At 38.3% G+C, this 20973-nt stretch overlaps 1 protein-coding gene across 30 annotated transcripts in view; it reads left to right on the top strand.

Annotated features, from left to right (window-relative positions):
• Nucleotides 1-20973, top strand: part of LOC113069371 (adhesion G protein-coupled receptor L2-like) — a 103056-nt gene that overhangs the window by 64115 nt on the left and 17968 nt on the right. For 23 of the 30 annotated variants that reach the window (XR_003279711.1, XR_003279712.1, XM_026242395.1 and 20 more), the window contains 11 exons: nt 4196-4489; nt 5363-5466; nt 5972-6157; nt 10202-10240; nt 11420-11603; nt 12582-12704; nt 13232-13437; nt 14168-14341; nt 14778-14987; nt 16406-16626; nt 18224-18290. Coding sequence is in view for 28 of the 30 variants with exons in the window: in XM_026242395.1 (XP_026098180.1) it covers nt 4196-4489; nt 5363-5466; nt 5972-6157; nt 10202-10240; nt 11420-11603; nt 12582-12704; nt 13232-13437; nt 14168-14341; nt 14778-14987; nt 16406-16626; nt 18224-18290 (1808 nt within the window). In the remaining 2 variants the exon portion in view is untranslated. The remainder of the gene's footprint in view (nt 1-4195; nt 4490-5362; nt 5467-5971; nt 6158-10201; nt 10241-11419; nt 11604-12581; nt 12705-13231; nt 13438-14167; nt 14342-14777; nt 14988-16405; nt 16627-18223; nt 18291-20973) is intronic. The other 7 variants (XM_026242423.1, XM_026242398.1, XM_026242424.1 and 4 more) reach the window with 1 other exon arrangement.

Here is a 20973-nt window from a genome sequence, read left to right as displayed (position 1 = left end):
TCTTTTAGCCGCCTGTAAAGGAAGTAATTAGCTCTACAATCAGTGCTGATGAAGGACAAAAAACATGCTAATTTCACTAGCATTAGCTCCTGTGCAGTGCGCGAGTTGAACGATACCCCCCACTTGAATCTAATCTGCCATCATTTGTATACTGATGTGTTTTCTCTGTTTTAGATGTGGTGATTATCTCATCATCTCAATAATCAGCTCACTCACACAGCCGTCAGAGTTGTGCTCTGCAGAGTTGATGTTTGCTCCACTTTACTTTGATAGCTGTGAAATTACCTTGATTTTGAGACACTGCTACAACGAACCACTAGAGTAGATACGATATGATAAGCCACTGTCTTTATAGGAAGAAATCCCTCCCCTTTAAGTCAGAGGGCGAAAAAAACAGCTCCTCTTCAGGGATGGAGCGATTACTAGATTAATGGCTTTTAATTTTGCTCAGACTGTAACAGTATACTACGACTTTTTGTTTTGTTTTGTTGGAGACATTGAACATTCAAACTCCTGTTAATACAGATACCCCACTAAAATAACTGAGACTTATCCTTGTTTTAATACAAGTAAGAATGTATTTGAGATGTACACAGCGATGTGTCTCACCTGATCACTTGTGATAAGTATACTCAAAACACTTCTTAATACCAGGTGTAAACAAAATGTAATGTATTAGTGGGCTCTATACCACATACCTGCCAGAATACTTGCTTGTTTGCTGGCTTGATAGATTGTTCCTTCATGTGGAATGCTGGCACGACGTATTAGGATGACATCTCATAAAGATCCTAAATAGCATCATATGCGCCGTTTGCTGAAAGAGAAAATGATTAAAACCAGCAGCATATTGATACTGGAATCATCTTTCATAATGGGGAATCATCTTGATGTGGAAGAGACAGACAGCATTTATATTTGCCATCTGAATCGGGGTGGAAAACACACATTACGCTGCTTGCCACTTAATCTCATTTTTGCTCATCATTAATGGAATTAGTTTGACACTGATTGTGATAATTGCCATGTGATATTACACTGCTGATGGTTAGCTAAATTTTATGCAGAGCCTTCTCTGTTCCTTCCTGAAAAAAATATACACTGTTTTGTGTTCAGAAGACCACTAATGGATTTGGCTTTATTTTGGTCTCGCTTCTACTGCCACTTAGAGAGATTGCTCAGTGGCCTCTATTTTTGTTAAATATTACAATTGCTAATGCTGCTACATAATTATTAGATGCAAATTTCCACCTTTGAAGTGAGTTTCACCTTCTCCCTCTGCCCACACGTCTCAATCTTTTCCTCTTTGTGACATTTTTAGCCCCTCCCCCAGCCTAACCTTTTATTCTCCTAACCAGCCCTCTCACATTTAGCCCCTCCCTAGAAAATCTAATTTAGCCCCTCCCTCAGTCAGCCCTCATTTAGGGTGCTTTTCAATTGGAGGGTTGCATCCTAGGGAGGCTGTCCTTCTTAGACCACTCCCTCTACGGCTAGACTACTTCTCAGCATTAAAAGCTAGAATGACACAATCTATTAAGTCTGCATGCCAACAACCTTTTCGTTTTTAGAATTCCTGTATTCAAAGCAAATTCTAGTATGAAAATGATGCTAGTAAAATAAGGGTTCATATAAAGTAATCATTTTACAAAAGTCAAAATCAAGTCAACAAATAAAAAATAAAAATAAAAACCTTAGTCTACCTATATGTATGAATATGTTTCCAGTTAACATGAACACTAGAGGCAGTAGAACCCAGACAACTTTTATTCCGTTTCACAAAAAATGAAGGTTTACAGGGCCCCGAGTTTCCATTACGAAAGCCTAATTTTTGCACAATTACTCGCACAATATGTTATGTTATGACAATTTAAACACCCTGAGAGATTTGAAAACTTTTGAACTTGAGATTTGAATATTTTTGAATGTAAGCATCACATATACAGCTTCAAATGTAAGGGTTTACTAATTCAAGAGGCAAAGCACACCAGTACAAATCCTGTGAAACTACGAAAAAAAAAAAAAAAAAACAAACTCAAATTTGTGAAAATTTAAATAGCACAGTTGCATTAGCAAATGTGTTTTTATATTACTTCTGCTTTCGTTAACACTATCGGGTAGGTTAAGGGTTGGGTTTGGTATAGACATTCCCCAGACATTTGAATTCAGAACCACAGCAATACCGGCATAAAAAAAAATGTGGCCATGCAGAAACATTGTCTAAAGCACGTATTTTTAATGAGCCTGGGTTGTCTGTTACATCGAAGCTATATATGTGTTGTCTTGTTTTGCCTGCATCTGAGGGCAGGCCACATAACCCCTATAAAGAAAGTGGCTTAATAAACATAGAAATGTGAGGAAGATGTTTCTAAATGAACCATCATTAGTTCGATGTAAAATCGGTAGAAGTCACTGGAAATTCTCCATCATACTGGAACTAGTACTTAGATGCTTATCGCCACAACTTCATTTCAATATTTAGTTTGAAATTGTTCTCTGTTGCGAAGGAAATAGTTCTTCTTTTTTTGACATTGAGCTGAAGGTTCCTTTGAGCCTTAATGTGAGTCAGACACATTTTCATTACAGCACTATAGACATACTTATCTTAAGAGAAACTGCCTTTGTTACAACAAAGAGAAAATTAATACTTCTGTCCATAAATCAGATTTCAAAGGCATTCTGTAAAATAATAACAGACACCTAGGTGCTATGAGACAGCTGAGTAAGTATCCATTTACCGCTCGCATGTTCAGTTTTGAAGGACCACAATCCATAATCGACACCAAATTATACATAAAGCACAAAGGACAATAGTGTCAAAGTTTGAAAACACATCTTTCACAAATGTGCCAAAGTAGTGGGATGATGTTTTTTTTTTTTTTTTTTTGTATATTGTTATGGTACTACTATTTCCATTATTGTGATATGTCAAAATACCATGCAAATACCATGGTACATAAATACGTTTATCATTCAGTAACATGGTATAAGAAAATTTACCATTTACCACTTTATCATGGTAAAGCGCTTTTCTATTTTATTATTATTATTATTATTATTTGTATTTGTATTTTTTGTCCTGCTACTGAGCAGAATGATTCCCCTTTTTCAGCTCACATAACCTAATGTGGCATTAGGATAATGTTACCCAGTAGACAAATAGTTTTTTGAAGCATTATTTTTAGGCTACAGTTATAGTAGAATGGTTTGCGGATGTGGTTTCCTGTTGACTTTAACAGGCTTCTCTCATCTGTGGTTTAATTCTGCAACATTGAGCTAAAGCTTGTTTTAGAGCCATCATGACAAACAACCAGAATCTGGGAGTGAAAAGCCAATAATGGCACACCAGTTATGCCAACCATGTCAAAACTCGCACACATGGGTGAAAACCATAAAGATCGGGGTCTGCAGGTAAAGGTGTTGCGGCTGTTTTTGAGCAATGGTTGGTCAGTTGACACTAATTCACAGTAGGTCACATATAACCTCAAAAAGAAAGCCTTTTCTTTCACTCTATCGGTATTTTCCACCTCACAAACATACATAAAGGTGCTCTCACACCCATACTGCTAAAATCTCTCACACTTCTATGGGCCGCTTCATCATTCTTGGCTACACGCTGTCGTTCACACAATCTGGTTAGTCGGTGAAAGTTTATCAGTATCTGTGGTTCAAGGTATGATGAGGTCAGGTATATCACTTTTACTCTGTACATGAAGAACCAATGCAAACTGCAAAGAAGTTTGAGTTATCTAGGACTCAAACCCCTTTATGTATGAATCTCCTTCTGATTATCATTATGTAACTTCCTAGCTAGGAAAAACGTAATTACGTTTTGGAAATAAGACACGCATATTTTCCGCTGTAAAGTGTGGCCTGCAATATTTGCTCAGTTTACACTGATATACGTACCATATTTTTCTTGCCTTAAGGAATTATGTTAGTTATATATTAAGATTATGAAATATAGACACAGGAACAAAGAAACTGAGGGTGGGAGAAAATATATGTTCAAAAACTGTGCGATTCAGCTCTTTAATAAGCTCTTGAGATACGGTATAATAGAGCTTGAGGTCTTATGTACGAGCTGAATATTTTTTTACTTTATAATTATTCTCTTTTATTAAACGCCATACGAGCTTGATAACAGAAACAGGACATAATTTGTTCCACAACTAATTCTGCTAATGATTATTTTTAGCACCACCTATCTCAGAGGCATCCACAACACCCAAGTTGCTAAAACCAACAACCACTACAACAAGCACTGCTCAGCCGAGAGGTCAGGTGACTACTGTTACCACTACAGGGACCAGAGCTGTTAATAAGACGCCCAAATCACCAGCTGTACTTCCCCAAACCACCGCGCCTCCCTCGCTGGAGTCTTTCCCTCCACCTGAGCGCTTCTGCGAGAGCGTAGAGCTCAGGGACATACTGTGGCCGCAGACACAGAGGGGCATGCTAGTGGAACGACCCTGCCCCAAAGGAACTCGAGGTGGGTGCATGTACCTGTTGAAGTGTGACACGCTGCTGTTTTCCACTCAGGGCTCTTTGAATTGCTATCAGTCACACACAAGCTGATATGCATTTGGCCTCTAGGCGAAGAGAAATGTGTCTATTCTCTTAGGATTGACCATTTGAATAAAGCAATAAATCCATGAGAGGCCATGCGTTGTAATCTTGTCAGCAAAGGTGTTTACTTATAAGAATAAATCATTTGTTCATAATAATTAACATCTATTTATGCCAATTTGTGTATTTATTTAGTTAGTCATCAGACAGTATTTTTTAGCTTTTGGACTTAAGATCTTAAATATCTTTTTTGGTGCTTTATTGCCATAACAAATATTTGTTGCGCTTTATTCTGTGACAGTGTAATAATATATTTAAGTACTGAGTAATGTTAATTAGCTACCAATGTTGGTTCCATGTAAAGGAATTACCGAATTGGGTAACACTTTAGTATAGGGTCCAGTTTACACTAATAACTAGTTGCTTATTAGCATGTCTATTATTAACATATTGGCTGTTTATTAGTGCCTATAAAGTACATATAATGCATGACATCCATAATCCTACCCAATACCCTAAACTTAACAACTACCTTATAAACTATTAATAAGCAGCAAATAAGGAGTTAATTGAGGCAAAAGTCATAGTCGATGGTTAGTTAATAGTGAGAATTGGACCCTAAAATAAAGTGTGACCCAGAATGGTATTACAGAATAAATGTAATTCTAATCAGTTAGTTACTGAGAGTATAATTAAATTACAGTTACAAAGGTTAATGATTACAAAGGGTGTTCAATCTTATTTACACATACAGCTAATAATAATGATTATGATGATGTTACCTTTATTTAAACAGGCACTGCCTCCTACCTATGTGTTCTCTCCACTGGAACCTGGAACCCAAAAGGCCCAGATCTTAGCAACTGCACATCCCACTGGGTGAATCAAGTCGCACAAAAGGTTTGTATTTCCAGAATATATCTGTCCTTGCAGAACAAGGAGCAAAAAAATGTGACAGTCTTTAGAGCATAACATCATAAAAATAAAATACTCTCCGGTGGCATATTTTGGAGCTCATTCTTTCTGTTATCACTTGTTAAGAAGAAGACACACGGCCTTCAAACATCCAACAGGGATCTTGCAGATTGATCTGCGTGTGCACTTTTGTGTTAAAGTGAGATGCTTCCAGTAAATAGAATGGATGTGCACAATGGGACACCAAACTTCCTCCCGTACACCCACCAAAATGAACTAAAGCAGCAGAAATACTTCAGCCATTGAAACCCAGGAAGTGTTTCCGAATGCTCTTCCAAAGTGTTACCAGTTTCTAATGATAGCTGTAATTGCTCGTGGGGGCTGTTGCTGACTCAGCGTGATGATGTCATAATGGGAGTCAAGAGCCTCGTAGATACGAAATGATATTTTTCAGATCCATGCTGTGAGGTTAATTTGTGTAATCTCTCAGATCCGGAGCGGGGAAAACGCAGCCAACCTGGCGAACGAGCTGGCCAAACATACCAAAGGAGCCATCTTTGCCGGTGACATTAGCTCTACCATGAGGCTCATGGAGCAGCTGGTGGATATTCTAGACGCTCAGTTACAGGAACTGCGACCCAGCGAGAAAGACTCCACCGGCCGCAGCTTCAATAAGGTATTAACAGGATTTCATTCTCAACATGATTTTTTTAATAAGCAGCAGCATGCCGTGGACATTTCAGAGGAACTTTGCTTAAAGGACACTTGCTTCAAAAAGACTGTTAAACTCATTGTGTTACACCCCATTGTGCTTTTACAGAATTGAAAAAAGTATAAATGCACAGACTGAAGAGAATCACTCAGTTGGTTTTGACTACTATCCATGCAAAATAGTATGTCTGATCAGAATTAGGGTTTCATGACGCATGCTTAGATGATATACTTTGTCTGGTGTGCATCCATACATGCAGTTTTGGGATGAGGGCATTTCGTTGCTTAATAGTGATAAGGTTGAAGCTGCCACAACAGTTTTTTTTTTTTTTTTATATGCATGAATGAATGACAAAGTTAGCACGAAAGAAAGATAAAGAAATAATTAATATCTAGGCAATGAATTTAGATTCAAATATAAGTTGTATGCGATAAAGGGGCCTGTGGTACAGTATCACAATAACATGGTGATATGTCCCAGTCTCACACACTCATACTTTCACATCACCAGAATTGTACATATTTTACTGCTTTTTACAAGTATGCAAATTACAGTGCAGACACTTTCTGAAAATAGGTCGCAAGGAAAAGAATGAAGCCAGTTTTCAGTCTACAAAAGTGATTAGCTGCCTCTATATGAAACCTATGCATTGCATTTAAAATACAGATGAAAGACTGCTTTATGTGTTTAACTGCATACTAAACTCTTCTGGTTACAACTGGCCGTTATGTAACGTTTCCTTTAACCATTAGGAATCTTGAGGGCATACGTTCACCAAACATGAGCTTTAAAGATATATGACTCTATGCAGCTTGTTCTAAGGCTACTGGGACTGAATATTAGTTGTTGTAAAATTTAGAATTCTGTCATCATTCACTCATGAAAACTATAAGAATTGTATGTACAAATATATATATATTTATGATGCTACTTGAGAGAATTATGTCCTTCCATTGAAAGTCCATTCAACCTAAGCTTCAAAAAGTTTGACATTGTAAAAGTATTAATTGAGTAGTTTAATCCCAGTTTTCTGAGGGGACACACTATGTTGAACATATTTAATGTAGGCTTTTATTCAAATGTAAACACTGCTCAATACACATAGAAAGGACATCAAATGTGGAAAAGGCAGCTCAGCATGCTTCACATACAAGAACACACTTCATTGGTTCTTGCACATCAAGCAAGGATTACATCTGTTCATCATAAAACGTGAGCTTGTTCCTTCAAAATGCTCAGATTAAACTGTTTGATTAATCCATTTTACTTTTACAGTGTTGTTTGGAACCACATGAGGGTGAGAACAGAATCTTCATTTTTGGGTGAACTATCTCTTTAAGTCAGGGAGCTTGGATAGCATTTGTCAAAGTGTTTGAAGAAACATTGGTTTTGTTAAATTCTAAGACAGAAACTTCTTTATTGGCTATTGTGTCGTCTGTATGGCTTTTTGTGTGTTTCATTCATTAAAGTCAAAGAAGTGGGTGGATATCAAATGGCTGGAGCACAGGCTGTACTCACTAAGAGTGAAACCTTTCTTTCAAATTAATTTTGTAGTTACAGGCCAGTGGAAGGGACTGAAGGCACATAGGCCTGAGTTTGGTTCCCCCAGTGCACTATAGCAAGAATAGAATTTGTCTCATGGAGCCACATGGACATCAGCCAGTGTAATTTACATGAACAGGACATGTTCTTGGACCAACATCCTAAGCTATTACTCCAAACCTTAATACCAAACTTTAAAATGTAAATCAAAGATTTATTTATCTTGACCCCACACATACAATGGCCCGAAGCCCTAATTCTGATTTTAACCATTACCCCAGCCTCTTTCCTATGATAAATTCAATACTAACATCAACTTTTAAAATATGGGAGAAGGGTCTGGCTGCAGACTTGCACTTGCATTCTCAGACTTGCACTCTCAGACACTTGTGCTTCCGCTAGCGACGTCACTTGCAGTCTTTTTTTTATTTTATTTTTTCTATTTATTGATAACTTTTTGTTTGAATCTTATAAAATGTTACAACAGTAGCCAGGTGGTGAAGACAAGAAAAAAAGAAACTAAATTACAATGTCACTTGCAATCGTTACTTGCATTTCCAGACTTGCACTCTCAGACACTTGTGCCTCCGCTAGCGACATCACTTTCAGTCTTTATTTTATTTTTTTATTTTTTTTGTTCTATTTATTTATAACTTTTTGTTTGAATCTCTCAACATTTTACAACAGTAGTCAGGTGGTGAAGACAAGAAAAAAGAAACTAAATTACAATGTCACTTGCAATCGCTACTTGCACTCTCCGCTACCTGTGACGTCACTTGCAATTGACACAAATCGTGCATGTTGCCAATGGCGACAAGACGCTGTGGCCTACTACTATAATGTACATATATGTCTTGTTGTTGACTCAACGTATATACAAACCAGCAAATATGAACGTGCATCATGAAATGCATTAAGTGATTTTAAAAGGATCAGCTCCGTACAGGCAAGCAGACGAGTACAGAACGCAGTGCGTTAAATTTTACATAACGTTTTCCTGCTATAGAAAATCATTATAAATAAAACACATAATGTGGCTTAGTGGACAAAGATAGTGATATAAACGAGTTGTAGACAGTTTATTCTATATGGAAAAATGCTTAACGCGAAACTTTGCGTTGCGTTGAATCTTGTCTCCATTGGCAACATGCACGATTTGTGTCGATTGCAAGTGTCACAGGTACCAGAGAGTGCAATAGCGATTGCAAGTGACATTGTAATTTCGTTTATTTTTTTCTTGTCTTTGCCACCTGGCTACTGTTATAAAATGTTGGGAAATTAAAAAAAAAAAAAAATAAAAAAAAAATAAAAAATTGCTATAGCGGAAGTGCAAGTGTCTGGGAGTGCAAGTCTGAGAATGCAAGTCTGACAGTGCAAGTGCAAGTCTGCAGCCAGACCCTCTTGAAATATGGTCACACCTTATTTTAAGGTCCAATTCTCGCCAATAACAAACCATTAACTACAAATGTTGCCTCAATAAACTCCCAATTTGCTGCTTGTTAATAGTTAGTAAGGCAAGTTTAAGTGTTGGGTAAGATTAGGGATGCAGAATATGGTCATGCAGAATATGTGCTTTATAACCAATACACCAATAAACAGCCAATGTTTTAATAATAGGCAGGCAACTAGTTAATAGTGAGAATCGGTCCCTCTACTAAAGTGTTACCTAAAATACTAAGCCTAAACTTTACTTTTCACCTCAAAACCCCAACTCTGCTCCTTCCCCTAGTACAAACTCACAATACAGATCCTGTTAAGGAAAAGTTTCACTTTGAATTCTACATCTATTGATTTGTGATCACAATTCAGAAACCTAGTATAACCTGGATTCCTTCATCTATTCTGAATCCCAACCTCTAGCCAAAAACGGTACTGGAGGGCCACTGTCCTGCAGAGATTAGACACTTTATTAGATTGTTCAGGTAAGTATAATATTGGTTGGCGCTAAACTCTGCAGGACGGTGGTCCTCCAGGAGCAGGATTGAACACCCCTGGTTTAGACCTATCCCAGCACCCAATTTCTTACCGTAAATCTTTATCTTAACCTTTATTCATAAACCACACCTTTACACCTAATCTCCAACTCAAGCCCTTCTCTTAGTTTAGTGTCCAACCCCGATCCCGAACCTATAGAGGCAAACCACACATTGATTTAGGCAGTCTGCGTCTGAATATTGTTTTAGTTGCATATTTTAGATGGTAATGAGCTACTGATTCTATTTTTACTTGAAAGAGCACCTGAGGGTTTTGAAATCACCAGACTAAATTGTTGTTCTGAAAGCAGGGCCACTCTGTACACCCCTACATTCATCCGTTACATGATTTCATCATAGCAGATCCGACTGCTATATTGTGTTTCTGAAGTGCTTGTGGATTGGAGAACCCATTAGTGCACCATCAACCTTTCTAACTGTCTTTCTTTGGTCTGTTTTTGTTCTTGTGTGTGTCCTCTCTCAAATGAAAAAGCTTCAAAAGCGAGAAAGGACGTGCAGGGCGTATATGAAGGTATATCTGTGCTACGCTACTATGCTCTTCACTTGTTTCTGTACTTTCTCTTCTTCTTTTCCTGCTATTGTTTCTCTGCATGGTCCTGTGTCCTTTCATTCTCACTGTCGCCACAGCATTTCACTCCGCCTGTGTCCCCACTCCCGGAGGTTCAATATTTCAGTGGATTGGAAATCATGTGGCTGCAATTTTTATGCCCAGTTCATACCTTGTATGTGTTTTTGTTAGTGGTCTGTTTATTTATTTTTTTTCAGTTTCTTTATTGTTAAAGCCATGTATTAATATATGTCGACGTGCTTGAGTCACAAGTTGGCGCTGCATGTTCTTATTGGTTGTAAAGGGTACATGCCAATTTGTGGTGCTTGAAACTTATTGATTGCTACATTGGTTTTTCCACAGCATTTTCAACTGCTAAAAGATTTACTTAGACCTAGCAAAAACGAAAAAATGTAAGTATGACAGGAGAGATTATGCTGAGTTCACATGAAAGGCAGGATTCTGTTTCGGAAAGTGTAAAATAAATCAGCGAATGTGAAACCCTAGACTGTGAAGATGCATACATCATCTTTTAATATGTATTGGTGTGTAGGAGTAAAAAGCGATTTAGCAATGAGAGTAGTTAAAAATGACCATAAAAATGTTGGAAATTAGAGCTTGTGTGAGTCAGAGCTGCAAAACCAATAGGATGAACAATAATTATCAAAGAAGGCGACAAGTATGAATCGATATTTTAGTCTGGTGGTGTGTGTGTGTGTGTGCGCAGAAGCTCTGCTAAAATAGTATGAGAGTGTATTTTGTGAGGGAACAGGTGGCTATTTATTTTATTTCAATTTTGTGCATCATGAGACGCCTTCGGTTCTGACAACACAGAACAATGGTGTCTTTATCTTTGCATTTATAAGGCATCACGACCGGCTGTCTTTCTATACCTCATATGTGTCCGTTTACGTGCTTGAAGAGCCTTTGACATTCAATACTGCACTCATGAGACAGACAGAGCATGTCGGGATCATTTCTGCAGCCTGTTTTTATGTGCGTCACCTGATAACGACCTAAAACAAAGTGTGCATGTTTGCTTTCATTTGGGCACGGGCAGACAGCTGCTGATAAAGTCAAGGCTTTGACATTTGACCTTACTACAGTGGTTAGTGCTGACACAAGCGTCTCATTGGGCTGCAGGCTATCGTGGATACAGTCGACAACCTCCTCAGACCGGAGGCTCTGAAATCATGGCGAGATATGAATACCACGGAGCAGACACACGCCGCAACTATGTTACTGGACACCCTGGAGGAAGGAGCCTTTGTCCTTGCTGACAATTTAATGGAACCGGCCATCGTGAAAGTACCAGCCAGTAATATAAGTGAGTACGAGCGATGCGCAAAAAGGAATAAAAGTGACAACGTAAACAGCTTATTTTGCAGCTGATCAGTTTGAGTTTGCAAATATGCTTCAGCTGTGAAATTATAATAGCGGTGGCCACTAACACACGGCTGGTTGACATGAAATACTTTTCTGGGAGTTGACATGTCCTGCAGTGCGGCATGCTTACTCCGTCTTATACCATTTTAAACAGCATTTTTCCTCATTCTTTTCCTCATTCATGCAGCTTTTACGACCTCATATTAATTGAGACTCTACATGGAATATTTCTACTCCATTCATTTGCCACACCGCAGGACCTTTTAAAAATGAAGTGAAGGCAAAAACGTGATTAAAAATAGTGAATAAAGAAATCTTGACCAGTTACAGGGACTAATGTATATACTTTTCCTGTATACACTTTTATATTTTGCACACTGTTGATAACACAAAGTCCAACACAAATCTCCATCAGATTATGGAGTGAATTCTCTAAACAGTTTTCGTGTGTTTTTTGCAAACATATTTATTTTCTAGGTAAATAAGGCTTAGTATATATTGCCCGTTATTTAGAAAACTTTTTTACAGATGAAAAATGTAAATCATGACAGAAGATTGTTATATCCAGAGTTGTAGTGTAGACAAATGCACTTTATGGAGTAAAAAAAAACTGCTAGTAAAGTAAGCCATATCGCTGTGGTCTGTTACATCCACTACAGCCTAACAACTAAAACTTCAGAATAACGTTATGCAAATTTTGATCGGCACAGATTCTGTGGGTGCGTTTTCACCGCTAACTGATTTGCATAATTCCTGTAGTGAACTGAACAATGCTAGATATGCATGCAAATAAACTGCAATTCATTCTCAGTGATTTCTCTCTCTCTCTCTCTCTCTCTCTCTCTCTCTCTCTCTCTCTCTCTCTTTCTGTTTCCGCTTGGTGAACTAACATTGTGAAACATCTGATTTCTCTCCGCAGTTCTGGATGTTTACGTGCTGAGCACAGATGGGCAGGTTCAAGATTTCAGGTTTCCCCAGAGCGGCAGGAGTGGTATTTCTATCCAATTGTCTTCCAATACGGTGAAACTCAACAGCCGTAATGGTACGTTCCAGCCCACGTGCAAACTCACTCATATACGGTCATTAGTATCAATTCCAGTGAGAAAAAGAACATAAAAGATCCAATTGTCCCTGTAACTATGGCAATAGAAATGCTCTCATGGTCAGAAAAAGATATGAACATTGATGCGAACATACTGCTCAACATATGTTGTTTTCGACAAATATAACTGGGTCTACTGCAGGGTCACTTGGGAAAAGAGATCCATATACTGAAGTTAGAAACTTTTGTGGGGTATATACATTTATTTATGGGATTATCATGTTTTATGATGTACATGGGTGAATGTAAAATTAAGTATAATTAAAGCTGTAATCATTTCAAGGGTATAGCATTGCCATTCGTTGTCACATTGCAAAATCCTACACTTACTATTAATTGTACAAAATGTAAATTCGACTTTTCCTCTATGAACTATATGGTGAAATAAAATCCAGACTTGTTCTTGACAGATGCACTGACATAATAGACTTTAATGAGAAGTAAGGTGTGCCGTTTTCTCTTCGCAGGGGTTGCCAAGTTGGTTTTTGCCCTTTATAAGAACCTGGGGCAGTTTCTAACCACGGATAATGCGACGATGAAGCTCGACCACGAGGCTAACGGACGCAACCTCTCCGTGGCTGTGAATTCGGACGTCATTGCCGCCTCAATAAACAAAGAATCCAGTCGTGTATTTATATCGGAGCCTGTGATTTTCACCCTGGAGCACATCGACGTGAGTGCAAGCAATAAACAAACAAAGGGATCGTAAAAACAGCGGGATAGCAAAGCAAGCTGGCAAAGAAAATAAAATAAAAGCAGTCTCAATTCCAACACCCTACAAGGTCACAGAGGGGTTTATTTAAGCCATCGAACATGAAATTAACAAAGTCTGAACCAATGATTATTACCAGCCTAGACCAAATTCTTAATGAAAACTAATTCGTTTGTCGACATTAGGATGTAAATGATGCAATTTCCTTTTTTCTGAGTGGAAAATTAACTCCCAGATTAGCTATACAATGCAGGATGAAATTACCAGAGGACCAATTATCATCTCGCTCTCTTTTAAAGTGTCAGGAGCGCTCCCAGAGGAGACCCGGCTTGATTTTTGCTCTCTATCAAAGTAATTGTGCGATTTCCACAGACATGCCTTCAAACCATTCTGCCCCCTGTTAGCACCTCATATAATCAATGGTCCCATGCTAGATTTCGCACTCATTTAACCTTATTAGATTCTTAAGTCGTTTATGTGAGAACACACACTGCGCATTCAAAAGATTGTTTGATATGGCCAGCGTATCATTTGCGAAAGAATGAACGCCAACAGCCGACGTGAATTTGGATGCCGTTCCCCTAACGTTCTCGCGCAGGCGCCATTATGAGACGGACGGCTGCTAAATATCAATTCATTATCGTCTGCTAACTCATGAGGAATGTGTCTGTCTCCTCTTGTCGAATTACAGATGCAGCATTACTATAACTCCAACTGCTCTTTCTGGAACTACTCGGAGAGAACCATGATGGGATACTGGTCCACTCAGGGCTGCAAACTCATCCACGCCAATAAAAGTCACACCACCTGCTCCTGTAGTCATCTCACCAACTTTGCGGTGCTCATGGCTCATCGAGAGCTGCTGGTAAGATGCGATCTTCATAAATATTTAAGCTTTTGTCCGTGCGTTACTGTGAAACCCAGCTGTTCTAATAGACACCGCCAACACTCATCTGCTTCTCTAAGCCGAACGCTACTAACTGAAGGCTGCAAATCACCCTGTTTTAGAGTTTGTCTAAATATGATTGAAGCAAAAACTGAATAGATGTTTAAAGCAGATCTTTCTGTGCCACCAGTTGGAAAAACATAACCACATAACTGTCTAATGAACATCAAATTTTATCTAATTGGCAAATGTGCTGGTCTTTGCTACATTTTAGATTTCAATTTGGACAGAAGAAATTTCTTGTTTCTGGAAATGTGTTGTATATTCTGTATTGCAAACCCCTCTATGATTCACTCAATAAATGTAACCTGCTTCTAAATTATTTTCCCTCCATCACTATTTGTTTGTTTCTTAGGGTGCAGATAAAGTCCACGAGCTGTTGTTAAGCGTCATCAGTCGTGTGGGTATCGTGGTATCCCTCATCTGTCTGGCCATGAGCATCTTCACGTTCTGTTTCTTCCGTGGGCTGCAGAGTGACAGGAACACAATCCACAAGAACCTGTGCATAAACCTTTTCATCGCTGAGCTCATCTTCCTCATCGGAATCGACATGACGGAGCCCAGGGTAACGTTACCTTGAATGGATGTGATGTTTTCAGCGAGTCTCCTGGAAATGTCTAGAGACATGTCCACAACATCCAAGACAAATTTCTGAAGGGAGTTCCCCAGCAGCATTTTGACACATGATTATAGTTTTTCAGGCTTACTCGAGTCTTGCGAGTCAATAACTTGACACTTTTTGTCCAGAATCTATTTGAAGAAATTGCATTATATATATTTTTTTTTCCATTTTTCATTATATTACTGAAAATATCTTTAATTCTTTTACTACTTCTAATATGAAAAAAAGTCTCTGTCCTTTCTCTGGATCGTGGCTGTGGGGATTTTCTCCCACTTTAACACAATGGCATCAGAGCTGGGGTCTGGCTCGTTGCTCCAGTTCATTCCAAATGTGTTCAGTGGGGTTCAGGTCTGGGCTTTGTGTGGGCCAGTCAAGTTCTTCCACACCAGTAAACCATTTCTTTACAGACCTCATTTTGTACACAAGAGGCGTTATCGTGCTGAAACAGAAAAAGGCCCTCTCCAAACTGTTGCCAGAAAAGTTGGAAGCACACAATTCTCTAGACTGTCGTTTTATGCCGAAGCATTAAGATTTGTCTTCACTGGAATTAAGAGGCCCAGCCAAAGCCATTCATTAGAAGGGGGTCCACGTACACTATCTGTATCTACCGCATAGCTATACTATCTGACTTTTTTTTTTAAAGTCATTAAATCAAAACTTTTGTTGAAAAGATGTTTAAAAAGTAATAAAAGTTGTTTGTTTGTTTTTTGGACTTGGTACGTTAACTTGAACGGATGGGATGTTTTCAGCTAGTCTTGTGGGAATGTCTAGAGACGTGTATTCATCCAGACAGAGTCAGCAATTTGGCTTTTGTGTGTGTCTGTGTGTGTGTGTGTGTGTGTGTGTGTGTGTGTGTGTGTATATATATATATATATATATATATATATATATATATATATAATATGTATATGTGTATATAAATGCATTTCATTTGAATATATTTTAAACTTTTAAACTAAACATATTTAAAAAAATTGAATTGAAGTCAGGCTAGATAATGTCAATGTCAAAATGTTTTTAATTGTCCTTGGTTAGTAATAAAGAAAAAAAAAAAATCACTAAATTGCTAAAAGAAATGAAATTTAATTACAAAGCTTAAAGAGCCATTATATCAAAACTTTGTTGAGAATGTTCTAAAGGTAAATACAAGTTAATAAACATTCAAATCAAAAGTTAAAATAAAATAAATAAAAATAAAAAATAAAAATAAAATAAAATAAAATAAAATAAAAAATTAAATTAAATTAAATTAAATTAAATTAAATAAAATTAAATTAAATTAAATTAAATTAAATTAAATTAAATTAAATTAAAATGTACATTTTAAACTACAGCTTTGACCCATGTGTCTGTCCCACAGATGGCCTGCTCCATAATTGCAGGAATCCTGCATTACTTTTTTCTGGCATCTTTCGCATGGATGTGTTTGGAAGGAGTTCAGCTCTATCTGATGCTGGTGGAGGTCTTCGAGAGCGAATATTCACGCAGGAAGTATTTCTACATGGCGGGATACCTCCTCCCCGCTGTGGTCGTGGGGGTCTCCGCTGCTGTAGACTACAGAAGCTACGGGACAAAGAAAGCGTAAGCAAGCATTTTTTCTTCTTCTTCTTTTTTTAAATGCAATGCTGTCTGCGGAAGCATACCACAAACTGATGGTTTCATAGGTACCACACACACACAGACACACACAAGTCTTCAGAGGATGCCTTACAGTACAAAATGCGGTTTCCAGGCAGGGCTGCATGCGTTAGTGTCTTTTGTTCAAAGAGTCTCTGGTGACCTGTTGTTTGTAAATGCTCTCTAACGGAGACGAGGGCCGCATGAGAAAGAGGCTTTTACGCAGATTAATGGCAGTGCTTCAGCCCTGCATGGGCTCTTGGGTTGCTCCTTATAACACATAAACAGGTGGTAGTGTGTCGACCCTGTCTGCCACATCACTGTCTCTTAATACGGAGCACATAGCTTTGCTTCAGATGTGTTTATATCGGTATGAAAGCGACTGCATTTGTCTCTGATGTTTCTACGGTTTCTCAGAACACTGAAGAACATTGACAATTTATATGATCAGTGTTTCCCACTGGAAGTCGCACTCTAGAGAAACTGGATCTGTTACAGGAAATTACTGTCTTTGAGCAGAGTTTAATAAACGAATGCAGAATCAAGCTATATAAAACATTGTAACGTAACCCACATGAGCCTGCTCAGTAACAGATACCGTCCTTAGTGTGTATGTTTATTGGTGCTGTTTGCAAAGGCAAGCATCTCTAACACAATTGCTCATACTTAAATATGCAGAATTCAAACAAATACTACTCAAATCCATATGTAATTGCATTCCAATATGTGTCAGAACGCAAGTATCTACTTGTTAAGACTGACTTTCCGGGTGCAAACGCTTTATCAGATGCCAAAAGCAAATAACAAATTGGGCTTATATACACTGAAGGTGTGTTGTAATACAAGCGAAATATCACGATACTAACTTTTATCTCCATACCGACATCTCAGATGACCAGACAGAGATTTGTCTATTATGAATCTTTGAAATATTGGTGTGTGGGATACAGTGAGCCTGCAGTGAATGTAGTGTTCACTGTGATTTTAAGTGTTTAGCTCAAAGGGATAGTTTGCACACAATTTTATTTTATTTATTTTTATCATGATTTACTTACCCTCATGTTGTTCCAAATGTGTATGAATTTCTTTCTTCTGTTGAACACAAAAGTGATATTTTGAAAACAGTTCTTACATACAGTACTATGGAAGCAAATGGCGGTAACTGCTTGGTTACCCATATTCTTCAAAATATTGTCTTTTGTGTTAAGTAGAAGAAAGAAATCCATGCAAGTTTGGAACAACATGAGGGTGAGAATATTTTGGGGCGATATATAATTTTAAATTATATGAAATGAAGTGGTATCAAGTGATACCAATAAATAGTACTCATGTCATTCACTTCTAACACAACCATTTGAAAGCAATTAAAAGAGAATCTCACTCGATAGCTGATCAGCCTTCTAGTGGGCCAATGTTTTATCTAGAAAGTGTGTGGAAGCTCCCTTTGTTAAAGTTTCTGTAAAACTCTTGTTTTTTGTCTAAAGTAATGGAATGGCTTAGACATGTTTTCTGTAAGCTGCCATGTTGCAGTTCTTTTATTGTGAATATGATTTCTTTGCAGATGTTGGCTCAGGATGGACAATCACTTCATCTGGAGTTTCATCGGACCGGTCACCTTCATTATTATGGTGCGTTCAGTATCTACTGACCTTCATATGGCTTAAAAATGTAAATGGAAAGTGCATGAGCATGTGTGATCGAGGGCTGAAAGAACAAGAAGGAGAATGTTTCTGTGCAGGGCGAGACTGTGCCTCAGAGTTTAAAGAGTAACTGACAAAATCCTCCCGTGCAAAAACATTGAGCTGCCTTTGTTTCTTCAGCCTTATTCAACAGATTGCAGCCCATCGATTTCTGCTTAGATCGGTTCAGTCTCGGCAGACCCAGTCAATGCAGCCTGCGGAGAGGTTCGGAAATGCAGCTCTCAAGGCTTTTTTTTTTCTTTCTCGTGGATCGTTTTGATACGATGCAGCTTTTTCAACGTGGCATTAGAGCACAACATTATCCTCAAATGATACTCAGCAGGGCGCTTTCAAGCTACGGGGTCGAGACAGCCCCTCGGGATGCGGATAGATGAAACGGCAATGTCAAATAATACAAATCAAAAACATATATTGTCATGGTTCAGTCCATTTAAGAAGGTAGCTGATGACACCACAGAGTTTGTTTGCCGTGAGATGCCGGTCATAAGGCATACTGGATTGACATAGCTGCAGTTTAAGCATGCTGTTATTTGCGAATAAGAGATTAGAGCCTCGGACTAGATTGGGGAGGTTAAGAGGAGGTAGGCCTGATAGAGACAAATATGCTGGAAAGACTAGCAGGTGGTATTCACATCTGTCTGGCTGTTTGTTTGCCCTCTAATCTCTGGATGAAGGAAAAAAAAAATCAAATCGTCTTCCTGAAAATGGAAGGACAAGTAGAGATGTTTGTGGAGGGTTGACTTTATTATATCCTTTCTGGTTATGTAAACAGACCAGGTGATCTTCCTGCCAAGCTCTGTTTGGCTGTTTTAGTTGAAAACAGATTTAGAGACACACAGATGGTTCAAACGCTGGTTTGTGGCACAATAAAAAATTGAAGGTAATTAGAGAAGTGGCCAGAAACATCCACATGTGCTTTTAATAATCAGATGCTACAAAATGATCCAGCGTTACTTAAATAATACAAGAAAATAAATAAATAAATAAACGTGTCTATTAAATGGAATCCGTCACATAACCATAGAGCAAATATAAAAGAAGTCATGGAAGAGACGTATCAATAATCGTTTATGTAAAGACTGAAATTTAGCAGTCGACTGTAACATTTACTTGACAACAGAACGTGTGATTTTTACTTATCAACATTTTTATTATCAACTAACCTTGACTAGTTAGATATTTCAAGTATGTTCTCAGGTCATAAAATCAGAATGCGTAATATTTGTAAAGGGTTATAAAAAAGCTGTTTAATAGTTATACATGGAGTATAACGTATCACTCTTCTCGACAAGTCAGACTGATTTTAAAGAGGCTGGCAGGCCGCGAGATGCACATTTTTGCTGCCGCGTTTGGAGCAAGTCCTACAAACCCTGAGATCTTCTTGTTTAGCCGCTGCGGCGCTGGATGAGGCGTGATGTACTGTATGTGTCTGCGGTGTTGCTGATAATCAGAATACGTGTTCCAGTCATCAGCGGCAGGAAGACTGTGACCCTTTATGAAGCTGATTTATTGTTGCGTGCTCTGCACGGACAGCAAGCAGGACTCGCAGTCCTCAGGCTGCTTGACAATGCTAGATAAAGCACAAAGACCAGAGGCTCTCAGGGGAACGCGAGACCAAGGTTTCCCCCAACCTCTGACCCCTGATTCTCAGCAGATTGGCTTTGTCCTTGTCAATGAGAGAGCCAGAGCGAGTCTCATTATTCAGAGTTTCACCCATTTCGCCGTGCAGAGGGAAAGAATGGTGTGATCCTGCTCAATTAGTTGAAGCCCATTGTGGTTCTCATTATTCTACATCTATTTTCAGCGTCCTCATGCCCAATGCTGCAGCGATGTAGAGCTCCATGAATTTCACAGCTAATCTCGTTCCTTTTTCCACCAATAGGGTCCCTAAGCCAGTGTCTTATTGATATGCCGGCATTTTCCACCACTTTTCACAACCGAAAAGTCCTACAGTGTTCCTGTAGCTCAAGTGGTAGACATTACGTTATCAAGTGCAAGGTTGGGGGTTCGATTCCCTGGGAACACATGATAGGTAAAAATTGATAGCCTGAATGGACTGTAAGTCGCTTCAGTTAAAAGAGTCTACTAAATGCATAATTTTTTTTTTTTTAATTTTAATTTAATTTCAATTCTGAGCCATAAACATTGGTTTGACATTTGCTGTTAATGCCATCTGGTCTCAAACAACATGTCTATTTTGACCAGGATTAATACATTCAACACAGTTCAGTGGAAATACATATATGTGTCAGCATTTCTGCCAAATATTTGGCTGCTTTTCATGTCACATTGAAACGGAAACATCCGGTGAGTGGTGCTAAAATGTGTTTAGCTTTAATTTACTGTAAAACAAATGAGTGTGAATCTGGCAACATTTTATTTTAATTAAATTTTTTTGATTTTTGTATGCAATGTGGCATTTCAGAAATGTAATGTCCAGTAAGTGGTGCTAAAAATCTTGAAAATCTTTGAAAATAGCATATCACCTGCACCAAACCTAACCAATAGTGTTAACACAAGCAAATGTGAGATAAAAAAAAAATCTATTTTAGATAATTTGTCAAGCCTTTGAGTTCTTTTATCGTGACTCGTGTTTCACTTGCATCCACTT

This window comes from Carassius auratus, unplaced genomic scaffold (genome assembly GCF_003368295.1).
Source record: "Carassius auratus strain Wakin unplaced genomic scaffold, ASM336829v1 scaf_tig00001591, whole genome shotgun sequence".
Taxonomy (NCBI): Eukaryota; Metazoa; Chordata; class Actinopteri; order Cypriniformes; family Cyprinidae; genus Carassius; species Carassius auratus.
The sequence above is the reverse complement of the archived record's forward strand: the minus strand, read 5'-3'. Positions and strand labels throughout refer to the sequence as shown.